Below are 16,983 nucleotides of genomic sequence, written 5' to 3' on the forward strand. Positions count from 1 at the left end.
GACAGGACCCCCTCCCCATGCCCAGCTGGGTGCAATGTCCCATTCCTGCAGGGACACCCTCAATGTGGGAAACAAGACTTCAGCAGGATTTCAGTTCATCAGGATGACTTGCAAATTTTCTTTCATTTCTGTCCTTCTGTCCTGCCCTGCTAATCAGCTAATCTCCCCACCCACAAACACACACACGCACACACACCCTACCCTTCCCCTCTAGACAAGGGAGCTGTCCCAGGGCAGTGGGACCTCTGTCTGGGCACACAGCAGGATTTCCAAAGAAAACAGTGTGTCCCTGTTGGCAGTATATGACTTGTGGAGGTAGATGAAGGGGTTTTGAAACGTTTAATATCCAGTTGGCAAGAGAAGTATGTTGGGTCCAGTAAGGCCCTAGGAGAGAGAAGGCCAGAAGGGACAGTCTGTGTGATCGTCCATGCTCTGCATTCCCCATGGGGTAGAATAAATACCAGCAAGTGAAAGCTTGCAGGAGGCAGATTTGAACTCCATCTAAGGAAGACCCTGGATGTATGAGATCTGCCCAGCAAAGGAGTGGGCTGTCTTGGGGGACCATCCTGTCCTTGGACAGGACTATCCAGCAGGGGTGCTGTGGAGGGGACCCCTGTCTCCAGTCACGTTACCCCCCTGCTCAGTCCCCTTTGAGGCTTCCCATCGCCATCCTTTCCTGGACTTCCACACCTGATCTGGACGCTGTCAGCTTCTCTGATCTCATTTGCCGCCACTCTTTCCTGGCTCCCACTCGGGTACAGCAAACTGGTATCCTTGCTTTTCTTTCAATACCTGAGGCCAGTTCCTGCCTTAGGGCCTTTGCTTGTGATGTTGCCCCAGCCTGGAACATTCTTCCCTCCCTCAAGGAAGTCCCTGACCATCCCATGTAAAAGAGCTCTCTATTCTTTTTTCTGCATTCTTTTCTTTATAAGGCTTGGCACCAGTAGACTGTAAGCTCTTCAAGAGCAGGGGTCTTTGTCTTGTCCTAGTGTCCTAGAACACTGCCTAGCATATAATGGTGCTCAATTAGTTAAGTGAATGAATAGATGGATGAATAAATGAATGATTGATAGGATTTGGTCTTCATGAACCCAACCCTGAGGTCCTTCCAACTCTGAGATTCTATGAAAGTCCTTGATGAGAGTTATGGAAAATTCTTCATTTAGAATTTAACTATTGGGAACTTCTAGGAATTCTGATACAGACCTTCCTGCAAGGAGTCAAATAGGGAAGAGAAGATGTGAATCCCAGGCACTACCATACCACAGAGCAGAGAGTGATCTGGGCCTGGGGAGCTGTACATTAAGGACTCAGAGTTCACAGGAAGGATAGAGGACTCCCAGTTCAAACCTAGGAAGACTTCTGGAGGAGGTGGTGTTTTCGACAGGCCTTGAGGAATGGGAAGAATTTGGCCAGGGGAATGTGGTAAGAAGGCATGTTAAGCAGAGGGAATAGGCTGAGCAAAAGTCCAGAGGCTGGAAAACTGGAGTCTATCCAGGCACCAGCATACAGCTCTGTATGGTTTTAGATGTGGCAAGAAAGATATGGAGGAGTGTACTGAGCAAAGCTCATTATTTTTTTTGGGGGGTGGGGGGGGACAGGGTCTTGGTGGTACAATCATGGCTCCCTGCAACCTCAAACTTCTGGGCTCAATAATCCTCCCACCTCAGCCTCCCAAGTAGCTAGGACTGTAGGCATGCACCACCGCACCCGGCTAATTTTTAAAGTTTTTTAGTAGAGATGGGGGTCTCGCTATGTTGCCCAGGCTGGTCTAGAACTCCTGGCCTCCAAAAGCACTGGGATTACAGGCATGAGCCACTGAGCCTGAGCAGGCCCTTTTCAAATGGAAGGTTGGGGGTCTTGGGCCGTGGATGTCCTCTGTAAAGGGATGTCAGGAAGCCCCTGAGCAGGGGGTACACTGGAGCTGATGGGTGCTGAGGGAAGGGGATGGTGAAAAAGCAGGCTTCCGCATCAGGGTCCTTGGGGCAGGGTAGTGGAGGAGGAAGAAATGGTATGGGAACTGAGGCTAGATCCCAGAGGGATGGGGACAGGGGGCATATCTCCAGGAGGGAGAAGAGAAAGTCATTTCTTTGGGGCTGGTGAGGATCCTGGAAGACACTGGGGCTTGGGCCCTGTGAAAGCCAGGGTGAGTACCTCCTGTTCTACTGGGTGCTGGCACAGCCTCTCAAGGGCCCATCCCCTGCTGGTGAGGGCACCTCCATATGCCTGGAACCTTCAATATGCTCCTCTGCCTGGCTTTGCCATGGAGGAAGGGTGTTTCTTGCTATCCTAGTTCCTCTTCTCTCCTCCCCTCCCACTCTGCCTGGCAGCTCTGGGCACCAGCTGTCCCTAGACCTTGTGTCTTGCTGGCTCTCCTTGGTCCAAGCCAACTCCTTTCATACAAGGCAGGTAACATTTGGTGGCTCTCTCCCACCAGGGGGTCTGTCTATCTGGTGTCACAGATGGTACAGCTTTGTCTGTGGGAAGTGCCAGCCAACGGGCACCATCTAAGATTGATTCCCCTTCCCTCAGAGCCGGATATTTCATATCACTGGGGGCTGGAGCTGAGCTGGAAGGGACAGGGAGGGGGCATTGGTGTTGCCTGGGCACTCTTAGCCAAGTTCTGGTCTCCTCCTTCTCCTCCAGCACCCCTCAGTTACCCCAGAATTCCAGGTCCCTAGGGCTGTGGGCAAATGGGCCGAGCACCCCCAGGCTAATGCTTCCACAATCTCCCCTCTCACTATCTTGACCAAGTTATGTAACACATGTGCTAATATCTTTCTTTAAACTCACTCATTCTTTTTTTCTTTTTTGAGCCTTGTCCTTAGCATCAGTATTAGAGAAATCCTGAGTTTTAAGAGCTAGCTTTATTCACCACATAAATCATACCTAGTGCTAAAACTGGGAAAGATGGGGTAAACCCAAATGAACTGGTTATCCTACCTGGGGAAGCCAAATGGAAATGAGAGGACTGGGCAGGGTGGTGGAGTCCTGGTCATCCACCCTCACCTACCCTAGAAGAAGCTTCTTATGAAGTCCAGACCCAGCCATGGGCAAAAGATCTGTGCAAATGGTTTGGGGGCCCCGGTGGAGGCAGAACCTTCTATCCGACTCCATTCTTGTTCATCAGTTCAGCTTGACCCATCACCCTAGCTGTGGAAACTTCACCATGATGAGCCCTTAGATCTACATCTGCTTAAAGTCACTCCCTCTACCATTACATCTGAGGAAAACAATGAAGATGCTTTCTGTGGACTGACAAGGAATGATCACCAAGATGAGGCACAATTCAGAGGGAAAGAGCAAGTATAGGACAGTATGTGTAAAATGGGAGGAAACAGAAATATATATATATATAAAATATATATGTGTGTGTATTGGTTTCTTTTCTTTTTTCTTTTTTTTTGAGACGGAGTCTCACTCTGTCGCTCAGACTGAAGTGTAGTGGTGCAATCTCGGCTCACTGCAATCTCCACCTCCTGGGTTCAAGCGATTCTCCTGCCTCAGCCTCCTTACAGGCACCCGCCATCATGCCTGGCTAATTTTTGTATTTGTAGTAGAGACAAGGTTTTACCATGTTAGCCAGGCTGATCTTGAACTCCTGACCTCAAGTGTCCCGCCTGCCTCGGCCTCCCAAAGTGCTGGAATTACAGGTGTGAGCCACCTTGCCCAGCCATATGTACTGGTTTCTATTGGATAAAGTATCTCTGAAAATTTGCCCTAAAATCTAGTCTATTGATCACCTTTGGCAGATGGACTGGGATGGGAGGGCATTTGCATTATGTGCCTTTTTGTACCTTTTGGCCTTTGTGAAATGTATTACCTTTCCTATAAATAAGTAAACAAACAAAAACATTTTTAAAAAATCATCATGTCCTCAGCAGAGTCTCCCATGACCATGCCGCGGAGTCAGTCAGGTCTCCCTGTTACCACTAGTCTCGGCCCCTGTCCTACTGCTGCAGGGGTCACTAACTCCTAGCTGGTAGCATGGGTTATTTAATAACTGTCTCTCCCACTTGCCTGTAAATGCCAAGAGGATGGGGAACTCGTCCACTTCATTCACTGCAGCACCTGATACCCGGCACTGAGCAGGAGCTCTGGAAGTGATGGCTGACAGATGAGTTCACTGGTTATGGTTATGTGACACTCCTACCAGTACCATTGCCTGCCAAAGGGTACTCCTTATGTTCACTCCCACACTTGGGAAGCAGGACTTCCTCTCACTGCCCACAAAGCAGCACCCTTCCGATCTCATGTTTAGGGCTTGGAGAAGTCACACAGATCTAGCTTACTGTGTGGTCTTGGGCAAATGCTTGACGTCTCCGAGTTGGATGGTAACACTTCCCTCATCTGGTGGCTGTAAGGGTTAATGCAACCAGGGATTCGGCACACCCAGGACATCACCTGGCAGGCACTCCGTATTTGCATCCTCTTAGCTGTCTTCTCCATCCCCTCCACTTCTATCTCATCCTGCTGGAGTCTTTTTTTTTTTTTTTTTTTTTTTTTTTTTTTTGAGATGGAGCTTTGCTCTTGCTGCCCAGGCTGGAGTGCAGTGGTGCAATCTCAGCTCACTGCAACCTCCACCTCCCGGGTTCAAGCGATTCTCCTGCCTCAGCCTCCCAAGTAGCTGGGATTACAGGCACCTGCCACCACACCCCGCTAATTTTGTATTTTCAGTAGAGATGGGGTTTCACCATGTTGGCCAGGCTTGTCTTGAACTCCTGACCTCAGGTGATCCGCCTGCCTCAGCCTCCCAAAGGGCTGGGATTACAGGTGTGAGCCACCATGTCCGTCCCCTGCTGGAGTCTTTTCTATCTGCAGGCTCAGGACTCCTTGATCATCTCAAAACCTCAGACAAGCTGGCTTTCAACTTCTCCTCTTGCCAATTCTCTGTGCAGACCCCTCCAAGAACCTCTCATTTAGCCAACTGGGGAAGCTCAGGCCTCACACGGGCCAGTCCATGGCCTCCTGTGGACCGCACTCCCCTCCCATCCTCCAGCATACACTTGGTGGAGACTACCTGGTCCCCCAACTCACCGATGTGTTTCCCGTACATGTGGTAGAAGAAGGAGACACAGTAGAACTTGGCGCTGGCATTGTAGAGGGGACTCACTAACCTTGCACGGTCCCCCAGCTCCCGAGGCCTTGATGTCTCGATGAACATGTAGTAGCCTGTGGGGAATGGGGAGATGTGCCAATAGCCCCCGAGACACCCGGGCCTCTTCCTACCTGATTCCCTCTCCGCCTAAGCCTCTGCTGGCTGAACCTGAGGTGCCTTACCCCACGCACCCTGCCTCACAGCACAGCACAGCACAGGAGGCTGCTCAGTGCTCATGGGTCCTTGGCTCTACTGTAATTCCTCTTCCTCTTGATCCTCTATCAGGACAGGGCTGCATCTCCCTCAGACTGGGGCTCCCTAAGGATGGGGCTGTGACTCACCTCAGACCAGGGATCCCTGAAATCAGGGCTGTGTCTCCCCTCAGACCAGGGCTCCCTGAGGATGGAGCTGCATCTCCCTCAGACTGGGGCTCCCTGAGAACGGAGCTGTCTCCCCCCTCAGACCGAGGCTCCCTGAGGACAGGACTGCGTCTCCCTCAGACTGGGGTTGTCTCCCTTCATCCCCAGTGTGGGGTGCCTTGGGCCTAGACAACCCCCTGAAGCAATCCTCCATTTCTGGCAGCAGGCCAGGTCCTCACCCTCAGGGGTGCCACTTATATCAGTGGGGGGACCAGTGTTGGGGGAGCGTTTGGGGTTCTGGGTGAGGGCATTCTGCCGCGTCCAGTCAAAGTTGTCTGTCAGGTCCTGGGTGTAGCCACAGATCTTCTCATCCTCAAAGTGGCAGGTGTTGTCTGCATTTCATGGGGGAATGAGACAAAGAGTCACCCTCTTCAGTCCCTGAGTCCCAGCCTCGCCCTGTCACCACCCTGCAGAGGCAGCTCCCATGCATCCAAGCAAGGCATCCAGGATTCCAGGCTTCAAAAGACCAGATACGGGACCCACAACAAAGTTGTTGCCATAACAAGACTTCTTAACCCTTTTTGTCCATAGTCCCTTCTAGCATCTAGTGAAGCCTAAGGATAATCTCAGAATAATTATTTTAGACACATAAAATGAAATATATAGGATTATAAAGAAAATCAATTTTGTCAAAATATTTTTCAATCTGTTATAAAATCATAAGTAGGCTTCTGTATTATCTAATTAAATCACAAGATCTAGTGTTAGGTCTAGTAACTACTATAGTTTTGAAATACAAATGGATATAAATGATATTTAGAGATATCTCGAACAACTGTAAGGTGAGGTGAAAACACGGGATTTCTACAGCTGACAAAGTCACAGGTCCTGATTTTACTACTGTGGTTTGGATCCTCCATTCATCATTGAAGGGGATGTTAAATTTCTGCTAGAAGATAGGGAAAATAAAGAAATAATTGAGGCCAGGCATGATGGCTCACGCCTGTAATCCTAGCACTTTGGGAGGCCAAGGCAGGTGGATCACCTGAGGTCAGGAGTTCAAGACAAGCCTGGGCAACATGGTAAAATCTCGTCTCTACTAAAACTACAAAAATCAGCCGGGCACGGTGGCACATGCCTGTTATCCTAGCTACTTGGGAGGCTGAGGCAGGAGAATCACTTGAACCCGGGAGGCAGAGGTTGCAGTGATCCGAGATTGTGCCACTACACTCCAGCCTGGACAACAGAGTGAGACTCCATCTCAAAAGAAAAAAAAGAAATTAATTGTATGCCTTTCCATGTTCATAGACTGCCTGAATTCTATACATAGATTCCTTGGAGGTCCATGGGTCACAGACTAAGAACCCCCGACTCAGGCAACAGGGGGTGTAGATAAGCCCAGCTTCTCCTTTTTTCTTTTGGGACAGTGAGCCTCTCCCCACCTGCCTGGCCTTTAAACCCCAGAATAATCCCAGATATAAACATCTCCAGCCCAACATTGCTTCTCCTTCTAGCCTCTGGCCGAACCCCATGGAAATGCAGGGGGAATTCATTTTCTCTCTGACTGTCTCAAGGATCGCCTATCTCCTTTCTCTCACCGGGAGAGGCTTTGTGTCCCTAAAGGGAAGGGGAAGTCATGGGGGATTGGGGAGTCTCACCTGAAAGGTTCGGAGAGTTGATGGCTGAGAAAGCAAGCAGGGAAACCAAGTCAGAACTGAAGTGTGGGGCTCTGCAGAGGATACCCTGCTTGGGACCAGAGGACAGGGTCCTCAGAGCCAGGACTGGGGGCCAGCGGGTCTGGCCTGCAGTGACAAGGTAGGAGTACACGGTGGGGAACCCCAAGCTTAGGAACCGCATGGGGATGGTGGAGGGGGTCCCTGGCCATGAGATGGGCCCATCCTTCCTACCACCACCACTGTCACCTACGCTCTGTGTAGTGGATGATGCGGGAGGCCATGTCACCAGCCCCGAAGGTGGTATAGGGTGTGAGGCGGACCTCATAGCTGTGGGGCACACGGAGGTCGGTCAGGATGTACTCCAGCAGCTGCCCCTTCTCCACACGCCGGACCGGGATGGCCTTGACCACCGCATTGTGCTGGTTCAACTGTAAGTACAGGGAGTTCCCAGATGCCTAGGAAGTCAGCCCCTCAGTTTCCTCAACTGTGAGACAGGACAATCACCCCTTCCATGCCCACCTCCCAGGGCTGTCTTCATAATAAAAATGATGATAGCAACACACTGAACCATTAGTAAGTGTGGGGTACTGTTTTAAGTATACTGCCATTATAAAGTCATTTAATCCTCAAAATTACAATCCTATGAGGCAAAATATTATAATTACCCCCATTTTACAGATAAGGAAACTGAGGCCAAAGAGAGTAGCTTGCTGTAGCTCACACAAAGCAGGGTTCTGGCCTAGGCAGTCTGCCCCAGAGCCACACTCTTACCCTCCCACCAGTCACCTCTTGGGCTGAGCAGAACCACATGGAATCATACTGGGCACGAGAACAGCAGAGAGACCCTGGCCTTGCATGGTGGAGACCCCCTGGATGAGACTGACCCTCTCCTCTCCCACACCCCTTCTTAAGCTCTTGATCCAAGAGTAGATTCTATGTTCTGTGAGTAGCGCTGGCTCCCTCCCCTATGAACCCAGCAGACCCTTGCCTGCCCAATTCTCATAGCTGTGCCTAGAGTCTGGGTCCAGAAGGGACAGATCCCTAGAACCTCTGATCTCTTGCTGCTATGTCCAAAACTTTTCTCCCTAAGGGGGACTCTCTAAAAGCGTCAACGTGTCTGAGCCCCACCTCTGACCCTTCCTCTGGCCTTGATGAGCATTTCCAGGGTCAGCCACCCCACCCTCCACCTGCCCCCAGGCCACCCTCCCCTTTGGCCCACCTGGCGGACGCTGAGTCTGTAGTTGAGCACAGGGTCGACAGCATCAGGCTCCCTCTGAGTCCACTGCAGCACGTAGGAGTAGTTCTTGGACAGCTTGTGGCTGCGGGTGGGGTTGGGGGTGTCGAAGTAAAACTCCGGGCTGTAGGCTTTGGCTAAGAGGATGGGGAGGGGGGCATTGGGCCGTGGAGGGTGCGGGGGAGACACAAAGAAAGGAGGTGTGGGAAAGGGAAACGGAAGAGGATGAGGTGGAAAACAGAGAGGGAATGGAGAAACAAAGAGAAAGCGAATATTGTGAGATTGGGGAATGTTGGGAGAAGAGGGGATTGGGGAGAATGAGAATGGGATAGGAGGGAAAGTGGGAGATGGAGACAGAGATTGGAAATTCCAAGAGGTGATATTGGTGAGAAGAGAAAGGCAGGCCCAGAAAAAACAGAGTAAAGAGAAATTTAGGAAAACACAGAAAAGGGATATGAGGGAAGACAGGGGAAAGACAGTGGGGGAAAGACAGTGAGGGAAAGACACAAAGAAGGGTCAGGGATATTGGGAGGAAAGAAAGGTAAGGGAGAGGAGGGGAATAGAGAGAGGAGTGGGGAGACAGGGAAAGTGTGGGAGAACAGGGGAGAAGGGAAGGAGGTGGGAAATGTCACAGGGGCCTCTGGCTGGCAGGGCTGGATGGTGGGGAGGTGGGGAGAGGGCCAGTGACCTGCCGTCCTATCCCCCTGCTGCTGAGTGAGGGATTCAAACAGAAGCTGAAGGGCCACCCAGTCAGCTGGGGGCTGCTGGGAAAGCTGTGTATGCCATGGAATGGGGGACAGGCATCCCCAGGCTCTGCTCCAGAGGCGCTGCCACCAGCTCTGGCAGGGAAGCGGCTCTCCCCACATGGAGGAAGACATCAGCAACCCAGGCAGCCCCCCTGTGTTCCCCTAGGCCTCCCTCACCACCACCTCCACCCCTTTCTGACCCACCCATGGCCATCTGCAGCCCCTGACAGCCCACCTGAGAATGCCTAGAAGAGCTGGGGCTGAGACGGGTTTCTGGGCACCGAAGGGCCTGCACCTCTAGGGTGCCAGCTCAGGAAACGCGTGCTGTCTGGCCCAGTGCCCCCGCAACAACGTTCCAGAGAAGCTGTTGAGAGGCGTCTGCTCTCCCCTAAACTATACCTCAGACCCCCGAAGCGGTTCCCCATCTGTAGCCTCAGGGGTCAAGGACGAGCGGGGAGGGGCTGAGATGGGGTTGTGGCCAGGACTTGACGGCTCTAACGCTGGTGGGAGTGGGGCTAGAGCGAATGCTGCCTGCTGCTGGATCGGCCGGAAGCGCAAAGCTGGCACTGGACCAAACTGAAAGGGGTGGAGCTTATGCCTTACGCAGGCGGAGCCTAGACGTGGCTTGGATGGGTTTTGAAAGGGTCTAGGCCTGGTTTGGGTGTTGGTAGAGAGGCGAAGCCTAGGCCTGGGGAAGGCTGTGTTTGAAAGCGGCACAGTTGTCAGACGCTCAGGAAGCGGGCTGAGCTGTAACAGGCGGGGCTTAGGACAGGTGTAGGCATAACCAGGCCTTGGAAGGGGAACGCCTCAACCTCAAGAGAGGGCGTGTGGAGGGGCGTGGCCTGCACCTGGAGGGCGGGGCTGGGAGGCCCAGGTTGGGATACTAGCGGCACAGGGCGGGGCCTGGCCTTGGCGTGGGCAGGTCTTGGAAAGGCCCAGGCTAAGCCTGGAGTAGGTGGGCTTCAAGGGGGTCAAGGGGCCCACCCAGGGAAAGAATCTCCCGGGCTGGGATTGGGGCAGAGCCTGGCCCCTGGTGGGCGTGGTGGGTGGGGAGGGACCCACTGGACGCTCACCGGAGACCTGGAAGAGGCAGACAGCCGAGCCCACGTCGTTGGAGACGCTGCACTCGTAGCTGCCGCTGCTGTCGCGAGTTACGGCGTCGAGGCGCAGCTCCGCATGATCCGGCGCCTCAGCGGCGGCGGGAACAACAGGCGGCGGCGGCAGCAGCTGCCCTTTGAAGCGCCACACAGCCGAGGCGATGCGCTGGGGGCTGCCTCGCAGCAGCGAACAGCGCAGGAGCACGGGCCGGCCCAGCGCCTGGCGCACGTCCTGGGAACTGGGCTCCACCTCCGGCGGGACTGGGGGCGGGAGCAGCGGTCAGCGGTGCCTCTCCCCAGCGAGTGGGGCCTGAGGAGCGGCCCGTGGGGAGGTAACGCGCTCACCTCTACTGCCGTGAGCCCCCGCCAGGAAAAATCCCAGGGCGGATGCACACTCGCAACACATCCCTCCAATGGCTACGCTCTTACCTCCCAACCTGCAGGTACCCACTCCCTCCTGGCTATTCCCACCAGCCATGCTTCCCAGACCTGGCCTGCAGTCACGCCCTAAGTGGACCCCTCCCAAGCAATGAAATGCAGGATAACGCAGGGATTTCGCGTATAATCTCTAAAGCTAGTTGGGCTGGGTTCAAATCCCAGCCCTGACTCTGTGAGAACTTAGGCAAGTTACTCAACCTCTCCGTGTCTCGGTTTCCCTATTTGTAAAAATGGGGGAATAATAGAATCTGTTATAGGGCTGTGGGGGTTTAAATGAGTTAGTGCATTAAAACTCTTAAAACAGTGTTTGGCACATGGTAATTTTCATCATCTTGTTATCAGACAGTGTTTCCCTTGAGGGTCCTTCCTCCTCCTTCAAAATCCCATTTCCACCTGTCAAAATCAAGTAATTCTTTTTGTTCACCGGGCCCCTGAAAATGAAGATGGGAGATACTTGATGAAGCGCAGCAAAGAACACAGACCTCGTGTTCTACAGCACAGGGATGTCAAGGAGCGTTAGGGGTATCAGGAGTAGGTGGTGGGGTCTGGTTGGACTGGGGTGGGTGAAGGGATGAAGAGGGGACAGGCCGGCTGCGAGCCGGAAGGAAAGCTGGGAAGGTAGTCCGAGTGGCTTGGTGGACTCACACTGCACGTTCAGCTGCACCTGGGCCTCACGGGGGCGCACGTTGAAGCCATTATAGCGGGCCGTCTGGCAGCGGTAGGTCCCGCTCATGTCTCGGCTCACTCGCTCCAGCCGCAGCTTCCCGTCCGGAGTCTCCTCCAGGGGCAGCCCCGAGGGCATCAGTGCAGCCTCCTTGTCCACACGGGACCAGAGCACAGGCGGCCTCGGCTTGCCCCGCACCTCGCATTGCAGCTCGGCAGGAGATCCCTCGCGCACAGTCACCACGGCCCTACCCTTGGGCACACTGATGGTGGGCGGAACTGCGGGGGTGATGGTGGTCGGTAGAGAGGTAGGAGTGGAGTTAGAACTCCCCTCTGGGCTCTGCCTTCCGGCTCCTGCTTACCCCCCTCTAGGTGCAAGCCTCTCTCTCCCATCCCAGACTTCCCACTGGTCCGCAGTATTTCCAAAGCAGAATTCACTTTCCCAAATCCTCTCCATCTCCTGGGTCTCCACCTCAGGGTCTCCCAACTCAAAGAGAGACTGGACGTCAGCCTGGCCTATATTCCTTCTTCCCCAGAACTAATAAGTACTAGGGATTCCACCTCTTAAACATTTCTAAATATATCCATTCTTGGTCCTTCTGTCCTACTCCGGGCCCTCGCCTATTTAAAGACTTCATCTTCTCTTGCGTTAGTGTGTTATCACAGGCTTCTAGTCTGTCCTACAACATCCTTGCCCTTTCTTCTTAAGTAATAGGATACCTGGTTTTCAGCAAGGCTCACAGCCACCCAGAATAAAGACTACATCTCCCAGCCTGCATTATCGTTAGCTACAGCCGAGTGACTAAATTCTCGCTAATGGAATACCAAGGAAAATGAGGGTGTTTAAAAGAAGCTGTACCCCTCCTCTCCTTCCTGCAGAAAATAATGCAGAATAATGGCTGCAGCTGGAACTGCCATCATGGGCAACATGGCACATGCTAAGGATGATGGAAGAGCAAGCCAGGTGGAGCCTGGGGCCCTGAGGACTTGGTGGAGCAGAGACCCTATACTAGCCCTGACTGCTTACCAGCAAAGTTTTACATGAGGAAGAAATACACATCTAGCTAGTTTAAGCCACTGTTAATTAGGGTTATTTCTGTTAATAACACTGCTAATTTCTTTTATTCATGGCAGAACTTAATGCAACCCAACACATTGCTCAATCAGAGGGTCTTTTGAAGACTTCCATGAGTCCCATTGCACATCACATCAAACAAATTAAAATGTGCCCATGTTCTACATTAAATATAAATATAAAGTTCTTATTTTTAAATAGCTCTATAAGGCCAGCTGAGGTCCAGTGATCTAGTTAGTATAATATATACTCTATAAACATTTATGCATTTATTGGCTTTAATTGTGCAGTTGTTTCTTTGTATTTTGGAGCCAATTATTTTATTTGTCCAGGCCCTTAAGACACTTCCATGCCCTAGGCATCAGGCCTATGAGCCAAATGGAGGAAACACCTCTGGGCCCCTGCCCTGGCTCTAAGACATTCCAACTCCCAAGTCCTCTACACACCCTACGGTTGTAGGGTGTGTGGTCTCTCCCTTTGAGGCTGCACTGCCCTCAGGGAACTCTTTCCAGACTCTCATGTATGCAGTTTGCAATGATATATTTATTTGTGAGACTATCTGAAACGTGTTTGCCTTTTCTCCTAAGCTCTATGAGGGCAGAGCCTGTTTTGCCCACCACTCTACCCCAGGGCCTAGCACAGTGCCTGGCATATTAACAGGGACTCAGTAAAAGCATGTGGCATGAACAAATGGTGGCCTCCTCACTCTGGCTTCCCTTCCCCAAGCTGCTGCCTCCCCACTACCTCCTGTCTGTGGGCCTCTCCACCCCCTCACATTTCCCTAGTGCCCCTCCGGCTGCCCACCTGTCTCAGAGGAGATGTTGACCTCGACGCTGAGGTCGGGCACGGGTGCCCCTGGGAAAGAAGCCATGCACAGGTAGGTGCCGTAGTCACTGAAGTGCAGGTCAATGAGCTCTAGGCTGCTGGTGACCGCAGGCAGCTCAGGATCATTGCGGGTCACCAGCAGCCGCTTGGACATGCGTGCTGGCTTGCCATTCTTGAACCACTGGTAGGTCACCTTCTCCTGGGGCACTGCATCCACGTGGCACGATAGCTTCAGGTCCTGGCCCAGCTGGATGTTCTCACTCTCTTTGATCACGTCAGGAGTGATCTGGAATGTAGCGTTCTTCATGGCTGTGAGTGGATGGGGAGGGAAGGGTAGCTGGGGTTGGCCTGACTCCAGGGGTCCATGTCCCACCCCAACCCAGACCCAGCTTCTCCCCTCTAACTGGCCCTTCTGGGGATAAGGGGCTACAACTCTCCCAGGTGAAACTATCACTTTTCTCTGCTTGGAAATTGTTTTGTTTGTTCAGATGTGCTTTAAAAGTTCAAAGAGGTCACTCAGAAAAGCAGGTTTTACCAAACAGAACTTACACTATGTGAGAGGCACTGCTCTAGGCACTCAACATGGATTTATTAGTTTAACTCATCCCAGAATCTCTGAAGGAGATGCTTTATTACCCCCATTTTACAAAGGAGGGAACTGAGGCTCAGACAGTTTAAGTAACTTGCCCAAAAAAGTAACCAATCTTGAATTCAAACTCAGAGTCTGAGCTTTTGACCACTACAATGCTTTGTTTTTTATCATTGTTTTAAACCTTAAATATGCAAAATACACATTTGGAAGCATGCACTAGAATCTAACAGTGGTTCTATCTAGAGAGTGGAACTGAGGAGAATTAACAATTTAATTCTTACATTTCACCCTTTTGTGCTGTTTGACTCTTCGTAATAAGCGTGTGTAATTTTTATAATAAGAGACCAATACAATCACTTTACATGCAATTACATAACACAGCTTTTAGAAAGAAAAAGGTCTGGCCTCTTTAAAAAATGTGGATCATGGCCGGGCGCGGTGGCTCACGCCTGTAATCCCAGCACTTTGGGAGGCCGAGGCGGGCGGATCACGAGGTCAGGAGATCGAGACCATCCTCCTGGCTAACACGGTGAAACCCCGTCTCTACAAAAAATACAAAAAATTAGCCGGGCATGGTGGTGCGCGCCTGTAGTCCCAGCTACCTGGAGGCTGAGGCAGGAGAATGGCGTAAACCCAGGAGGCGGAGCTTGCAGTGAGCTGAGATCGCGCTACTGCACTCCAGAATGGGCGACAAAGCGAGACTTCCGTCTCAAAAAAAAAAAAAAAAAAAAAAAAAAAAAAAAATGTGGATCATGTTTGAAATAAACCAAGAGTTAAACTGAGTTTTTAATCAGGTACCCAACCTTCTGGACAGGACACTGGCACAACAGGCACGAGTCAGGTCTGCGCTGGGAAAGGCGAGCTCTATAGCCACCCTAAGAGGTGACCGTAAGTATTTGATGTAAATTGAGATCTTACCAACCCAGGCTTAAAAGGCCAAATGGAATCAGGTGGAGAAAAATAATCTTCTGATGGGAAAAGTACCATCGAAGGAAAAAGTAGTCATTAGCCACAATTTTTAACCTTCTTTCTTGCTCTGATTAAGTCACAGAGAGCTAGTTTCTTTCTGTGAGGAGAGTCAGAAAGAGACTGACTGCTCAGTGAGAGATGAAGACGGTCCATGTAATCAGTGACTCTCAGTGGAGTTTGGCAGAAGCTGTACTTTACGTTCAAGTGCTAAAGAGCTGGAAACAAGCCTGGATCTTTAAAAACAACAACCAAAACCAAATAGGGAGTGTATATTCAGGGCAACTTGAATCAATGCTCTCAGGTAGCCAAAATACATTAAAAAAAGAAAGAAAGAAAGAAAGAAAAGCAACAAACAAAAATTCCTAAAGACGCACAAGCAGAAAAATTTAAAGTTTTCTCCTTAATTCAGAGTGTCAAAATCAAGATCATAGTGAGCAGTTAATTACTGAGGCTGAGGTTTAACAAGAAAAATGTTTATACTTCTTTAGACTGTGCTCCAAGTTTTGTATCATTTTTTACATTTAGTAATTATCTTCAGATTCACTTAAATACTTCCCTAATAAAGATTTCCATATAGGGCATATGGAAATGTGTATTATTTTCACTTAAATTCAGTTAATCACATAGAAACTACAGGGAGAAAGCCAGGAAATTACTCTTGAAGCCTAGAATGTCCCCATTTAGCTTTTTCAGCCTGTTTCCCAATCTTAAAAAAAAAAAAAAAAAAAAAAGTAAGTAATCAATCCTAGCCCTTCCTACTTCTTGGATTGTTGAGGTTACATTTGGAAATGTAGATTGTCAACTTTCAATAAAGCTTTATGCAAATTTTATTCATTCTGCCATCTGCTGGCAGTTAGCTGAATTGCAGGCAAATCGAAGGGCATGGAACATCCTCTGTATTCTGCACCTACCAAAGTGAAGCAGACAGGCCCCTTTCCTAGTTCATTGGTAGCTCCCAAAGACCAGGGACCCTGTCTGCCTCACAGCTTCCCTCCCACCCCTTCTGAGGCCACGTACATCGCACCAGCAGGTTGACAGTCTTCTTGGCAGGGTTGCCCACATTGTTGGTGGCTGTGCAGTTGTAGTAGCCAGAGTCCCGGGCCTGCACTGAAGGGATGCTGAGGGTGCCACCCTGGGCCAGAGCACCCAGGGGCAGTGGGCCAGGCCCATGGGACCACTGCAGCTGGGGGAGGGGATCACCGCCTGTCAGCAGACACTGCACCGTCACATTCTCCCCAGGGTTCACCACCAGAGTTTCGTTCACAGACAGCTTCAGGGCTGGTGGTGCTAAGAGGACAAGGAGTGGGATCTTAGGGGACTGTGAGGCAGGGCTGGATGTTGGGGAGAGTAAGGGGCTAGAAAAACCATAGAGGCTGGAGAAGCCCTCGGGGGAGATGAGAGGGGAGAAGACAGAGCAGGAAGAGGAGGGGAGGGGCCAGACATTAGTGGTACCGTGCCTGGAGTCCCTGTGGGGTGGGGCACTATCTCCCGGTTGGGAGTTAGCTCAGGTAGGGAAGGATTATGGGGAGGAAAACGCCTGTACCCGTGGTGTTGGTGAGCCGGAAGGTGATGGCCTTGTCTGGGATGCCGCACACGTTACGCACAGACACCTGGCAGGTGTAGCTGGCATAGTCCTGGGGCCGCAGGTTCTTCAGCTTCAGGACCTTGGTCTCCCCCTGGGTAGCAGTGGACCACTGGGGTGAGGTGCCTGCTTGAGTCTCCAGGGGTCCCACATACTCATTCACCCAGCACCAGAGCCTACCACAAATACCTAATTCGTCTCTTCCCACCCCCACCCCCACCCTCACCATTTAGCCCCAGGGGTCCTGAGCCTGGGGTGGATGCTACACTCTCCACAGCCTTGGCAGTGCCTCATCATGGGCTTCTCTGGGTCTGAGGTTGCCCTGGTGTACACTGGCAAGGACCAGGCCTTGGTTTCTCCAATCTGGGAAACGGAGGGGTAAGAAGAGAACTTGCTCTTACAACCCACACAAACACGGGGCTGGCCCACAGGCACCGCTGAAAGCCCTCCTTGGCAGAATGGCATCACCACCATCTCCTGGGACTATCAGGGCCCGTGGGAAGAGGAATCATCTCCCCGCCCCCAGGTCCTGCTGTGCCTGGCCATAGGTTCCCAATACTCTCCCACCCAGCAGCAGACTGGGATGACCTGTCTGCCCCTAGAGGGTGTCTTTTCTAACTAGCAATGTT

The 16,983-nt window shown here is 51.6% G+C and overlaps 2 protein-coding genes across 16 annotated transcripts in view; both read right to left on the minus strand.

Moving 5' to 3' along the window:
- Positions 1–16,983, minus strand: part of CCDC167 (coiled-coil domain containing 167) — a 699,343-nt gene that overhangs the window by 159,575 nt on the left and 522,785 nt on the right. Inside the window, exon 1 of one of the 14 annotated variants that reach the window (XM_050787895.1) lies at positions 5,026–5,029. The exons of the other annotated variants lie outside the window; for them this stretch is intronic. The gene's annotated coding sequence lies outside the window, so the exon portion shown is untranslated. Of the gene's footprint in view, positions 1–5,025; positions 5,030–16,983 lie in introns of those variants that run through there. 14 annotated transcript variants of the gene reach the window in all.
- MDGA1 (MAM domain containing glycosylphosphatidylinositol anchor 1) overlaps positions 1–16,983 on the minus strand; it is a 65,120-nt gene that overhangs the window by 6,292 nt on the left and 41,845 nt on the right. For both annotated transcript variants that reach the window (XR_007725015.1, XM_050787584.1), the window contains exons 5-14: positions 16,316–16,448; positions 15,790–16,059; positions 13,191–13,520; positions 11,294–11,590; positions 10,187–10,471; positions 8,353–8,504; positions 7,384–7,561; positions 7,116–7,139; positions 5,697–5,849; positions 5,038–5,172 (exon numbers count right to left, since the gene is read on the minus strand). Coding sequence is in view for 1 of the 2 variants with exons in the window: in XM_050787584.1 (XP_050643541.1) it covers positions 5,038–5,172; positions 5,697–5,849; positions 7,116–7,139; positions 7,384–7,561; positions 8,353–8,504; positions 10,187–10,471; positions 11,294–11,590; positions 13,191–13,520; positions 15,790–16,059; positions 16,316–16,448 (1,957 nt within the window). In the remaining variant the exon portion in view is untranslated. The remainder of the gene's footprint in view (positions 1–5,037; positions 5,173–5,696; positions 5,850–7,115; positions 7,140–7,383; positions 7,562–8,352; positions 8,505–10,186; positions 10,472–11,293; positions 11,591–13,190; positions 13,521–15,789; positions 16,060–16,315; positions 16,449–16,983) is intronic.

Source organism: Macaca thibetana, chromosome 4 (assembly GCF_024542745.1).
Source record: "Macaca thibetana thibetana isolate TM-01 chromosome 4, ASM2454274v1, whole genome shotgun sequence".
Lineage (NCBI taxonomy): Eukaryota > Metazoa > Chordata > Mammalia > Primates > Cercopithecidae > Macaca > Macaca thibetana.